Source organism: Gossypium arboreum, chromosome 4, assembly GCF_025698485.1.
Source record: "Gossypium arboreum isolate Shixiya-1 chromosome 4, ASM2569848v2, whole genome shotgun sequence".
Taxonomy (NCBI): domain Eukaryota; kingdom Viridiplantae; phylum Streptophyta; class Magnoliopsida; order Malvales; family Malvaceae; genus Gossypium; species Gossypium arboreum.
Window position 1 is genome coordinate 3,308,685 of NC_069073.1, and position 5,041 is coordinate 3,313,725.

At 30.4% G+C, this 5,041-nt stretch overlaps 1 protein-coding gene across 1 annotated transcript; it reads right to left on the bottom strand.

The window, feature by feature from the left end:
* Window positions 1-446: 446 nt before the first annotated feature.
* On the bottom strand, window positions 447-4,379 carry LOC108458869 (serine/threonine-protein kinase D6PKL2-like). The gene is made up of 2 exons (XM_017758268.2): window positions 3,864-4,379; window positions 447-1,230 (listed from the first exon to the last, which is right to left on the bottom strand). The coding sequence occupies exons 1-2, from the start codon at window positions 4,346-4,348 to the stop codon at window positions 447-449; spliced, it is 1,269 nt and encodes a 422-aa protein (XP_017613757.1). The 5' UTR covers window positions 4,349-4,379.
* Between the last annotated feature and the right edge of the window lie 662 nt (window positions 4,380-5,041).

Below are 5,041 nucleotides of genomic sequence, written 5' to 3' on the forward strand. Positions count from 1 at the left end.
TGAGCTAGTTCAAATAGATCGAATGATCGACATTTAATCAATTGACCTTCATGAGTAGTTTTGTGCACATTTATCACGAGTTTTAATCTGTGACCCGTGAAATAGAGATACCTAATGTGAACCATGGGCATCTACCCTAATATTATAATAAAATAGGTACATCCGATAGGGAAAAATTAATTAACAAATAAATTTGTATATAATTACAAATGTTTGAGCATAAAATAAACGAAACTTTTTGTTGAAAGAATAAAATAAACAGAAGTAGAGTGGTGGATATGGGACTTTAACGTAATCGAAACAAATAGTATGATTGAATTTTCAGCAAATCCTTAATGGCCCAGACAAGGAAGCAAACAAGTGGAATCTTCTACATGCTTTGCTTCCCAATGAATAAAGTTTGCAATTTTGAATATTTAGAGTTTGAGAGGTTTGGGTCTTGGTCTCTAGTAATACTCAAATGAACTGTCTGTGCTATTATCCGTCGCCTCCGGTCGGGGAGTGTAAGGCGGTGGTTTACATCTCAATAGTGCCCAATTAACTCCATCAAAGAATTGGTGGTGCTTAATTGCCGTCGCACCCATGGTTGATCCCATTCGCCTACTCGGCTCCTTCATCAAGAGTTGTGTAATCAAGTCCTTAGCCGAGGCTGGAACCGATGGTTCCTTAGGGAACTCAAGTGCCCGAGCCACAATATTAGCTAGTGTTAACTCATGGTCAATCCCTTTAAATGGTGTTACACCATAGAACATTTCGAATATGAATATCCCTAGCGTCCACCAATCCACCGCGTTGCCATGACCCTCGCCTGATACGATCTCTGGGGCCAAGTACTCGTGGGTTCCCACGAAGGACATTGATCGAACATCGACCGGCTCGGCTACGATCTCGAAGGCACCACGATGCATGGAGTTTTTCCTACGTTTGCGTTTATGTCTAGGATGGAAACATGAGACGACGGGAACTATGCAGCTTGGTAAAATGCATGAGGATTTGTCAAAAGGAGTCGCAGTTGATAAATTTGTTGACGATGATGATGTGTTTTGATCAGAAACGAGGTGAGCCGCCGATGCGGCTGATGTATTATCACTCCTTAAGGAAAGATCAAAATCGGTCAACATGATGTGACCGTCTGATCTTACTAGCACGTTCTCAGGCTTGAGATCACGGTAGATAATTCCCATCATATGTAGGTATTCTAGAGCAACCACAACTTCGGATGCATAAAACCTGCTTAACATTAATAAAGGGTTAGTAAAAAATTGGAATGCCATGCGCAATAATAATGGTGCGTCAACAACACACTCAATGCTCAACCATGATTTAGGGATGGAAATATAAATAAAAATATATAAAATTATTAATTTTAAAATATAATACAGGCAGATTTAAAATGAGTTTCAGTTAACCATTTATAAATATGGAGAGGTTTGGGTAAAATTTTAGGCCTATATTTTGCACCTAGCCAAGCTTGGGCAAACATATAGTGTACTAATATCATACATAGTCCCGACTCAAAACCAATCCGACTTGACCTATGAACACTTCTAATTGTATTAATGCATCTAATTTACCATGCTCCATAACCAAATCAAGCATATATTATTTAAGTTATATGCATATGAATCTGGTAGGCTAATTGTTAATCTTGATAAAATTATTTTATTAAATTTAGGTTCATTATAATTTCATTTTTTAGTTACATGATTATTAAGTGAGTATTTTTTTATTTCAATATGTCAAACTGATAAATTTAACAATATTAATAATTGGACTTGAATTTTAAATCCTGAAAAGTAAAAGAATTGTATTCCTAAAAATAAAAATACCAAGATTAAATTCTAAATTTATAAAAATAAAAGCACCTATGACATATTTTAACCCCAATAATAACATATATTCTAAAGCTCTTGGTCAATGTTCAAAACTATTTAGCCAAGTGTCATTAAACAAAATAATCTAACAAAAATAATAATAATTATATATAGGTTAGTATTTGGTATATTGACATTGTATTATTTATTACACAATATTTATTTTTTAATATTTTATTATACCGTTCTGAAAACTTATCAACCCCATGACTCAACTTGTGGAGTCTAAACATTTTGTCATACTTTAAATGATATTAATTCTAATTCTAATTCTATTGTTTATAATTGCAATTTGTATTTATAATTTATTAAAAAATTAACCTAATATCTTTTTACAAGATTTGAAAAGAAATATTTTAATATCGGCTTAATATATAATTTGGTATTTGAGTTTGATACTTTTTTAATATGGTACTTGTGACCATATTGGGCCAAAAATAACACAATGTTAAATTTTTAGTATTTAATTCGAGATTTTGAGTTGATTTGATTGAAAATTCATAATTAGTTAATAATATTAGTAATTAATTTTATCAATCTCCTGTAAACCCGAACACAAAATTAAACAAATTCACAATTAATACTAAACTTATTCTATTAACAAAATCATGAAAAATTCAAACCTAATAATATTAATAAATAACTTCAATTAAATTAACTCTAAAACCCGAATTAAATACTTAAATGTTAATATTATTACCTTTAAACACTAAAATATATAATTTTGTCAAATATAAATAACAAATTAGATTAAAAATAATATAAATATTATATTAAAAAATATCAAACTCGAATTTCAAATGATTTTTGCAATATAACAAAAAAAAAATATATAATCACTAAAATGCATTCTGAGTACCTTTATAAAATCTTCTCTTTCCTTTCTTGAAAATATAATTAGAAAAATAATATAATTGAAAAGAAAAATGAAATGCAATTCTATAAAGGTAATTAGAAGAACATAAGGACAAAAATAAAATTTCATAAAACCCTAACATTTTACTAAGAAAAAGTTATCATTTAAATAAGAAAATTATCATTTTAATTAGGATGAGTAAAACTCGATTCAATTTAAAAATCGAAAAAATTCGGATTTTAAGTTATTTGAGTCAACTTGAATAAGTAATTTGAATTTCAAGTTTGAGTCGAGTTAAATTTTACAATTTGAATAATAGATTGGTTTCTATCAATTTTAAAATGAAAAAATAGTCTCTCTCAACAAAAATTATAAAAAAATTCAAAATATTTATAAAATTCTAAAATCTATATTTTTAAAAATTATAAAAATTCTAAAAATATATATAAATAAAGTTAAAATTTTAATTTTTTCTAAAATACTAATTTTGGGACCTAAATAAGTTAATTAATGATTCAAGTTTATCATACTAAATTATTTTTTATTATTTTGCTTTGATTTTTTTTCAAATATATATAGTTTTAAATTTATGTGCTCTTACTTGAAATTAGTTATACTTGTAATAAGATTTTAATTTGACATGTTTATTTTTTAGTTTAATTCGAACAATTTTGTTCTATTTGACTCGACTCGAATTTCATTATCTCTAATCAATTATAAAAATTTAAATCGAGATAATATGTTAAAATATGACTTGTTAACTTAAAATTTATTTATTCGATTAGATCGAACGCTCACCCTTAATTTTAACTAGCTAGATTTTGTGCAAACATTTAACATAATTCAAGTGAAGTATTTTAAAATCATTTATATTTAGCCATGAATTTAAACGAGAAATTACTATTTAATAGTATAATTTTATGTATTATAAATAAATCAAATTTGAAAATTTTATCTTTGCTTTAAATATTATTTAAATGCATTAATTTTACGTACCATTTTTTAAATATAATTTAAGAAGAAATCACAATATCTCGACGATGGAGCCCACATGCAATGCACAGTGTGTAACAAATGGTAAACCCTCCTTCATGATGATAATTGATTAGACATAAATATAAATAAATGCATACCGGACAGCAGCCTCATGAAATCGTCTGTCGGGTTGTCGTTGACGGAGAACATGAAGGTCGCCGCCGGGGCAAAATTCAGTCAGCAGACAAGACCACCTGGGACAGTCTAAAGTGGCATATAAGGTTGGCAGAAAAGGATGGTCCAATGATTCCAATATTTCCCTCTCAATCCTTGCCCTATTTTCTTTCTTCCTGCTCACCAGCTCCTTTTTATCCATCACCTTGGCAGCCAAAACGCAACCACTGCTACCCCCCTTCACTTCCACAAGGTAAACGCTCCCTATGTCACCGCTGCCTAGGCGGTGAATGAACCGTAGGTCCTCTAAGGTCAGCGTGCTGGCACGTCGGATGGCATGCCAACAAGGGTCGCGTGGCACTAGGTTGGAGGCTTCGGAACCCGAGCTGGTGCTACGCTTGGTTTCGGGAACGGTGGTGGAAGTGGTGGTGAAGCTAAGGTTGTCAAGGTCATCGATGCATTGCTGCATGGTGGCAGAGAGACGCTTTTTCGGCCTCGGATGTGGGAAAAAGAGGGCGAGAAGGAGAGGATTTTTAAAAGGGAGGCATGGGCCGGCAACATCAAGATGAGCCACGTGGCAGAGTTTCTTATTGTATGCAGGGGCCCACTGAATCAATCTCCATTTATGTACTTCCATCATTGGATTATTTTTCTTTCCTTTTCTTTATAAATCCTTGAATTGAATGAATTATTATTATTGTCCCTAAAAGTAAATATGGCTAATTTAGAAAAATAAATTGCATTCATCTCTAGCTGCTTTTTTTTTTTCAATTTTTCATAACCTAAATCTTAAACGTTTTGTGTTATTTAATGTTGGATTTTATCGTTGGAGAAGTCAGAAATTTTTTTTGGTCGAACTTAAATTATATATTTTTACGATAATAAAAATATTATTTTATCATTTTAATAGTCTATATCTGTATAAATTTTAAAGGAATAGATCAAATTTTTATCATTTTGGGAGGCTAAAGTATAAATTTACCATTACTAATTTAAAATTTTATAAATTATAAAAGAGTTTAAATAAAATTTTCTATTTTAAGGAGGATCGGGACCCCTATTAGTCCCTTGGCTTTGCCAACGATTTTATCTTATTTATACAAATTATTAAATGTAATACTGGTTGGTTTTTTTTAGCAATGTAATTGAAAGATTTTAAGTT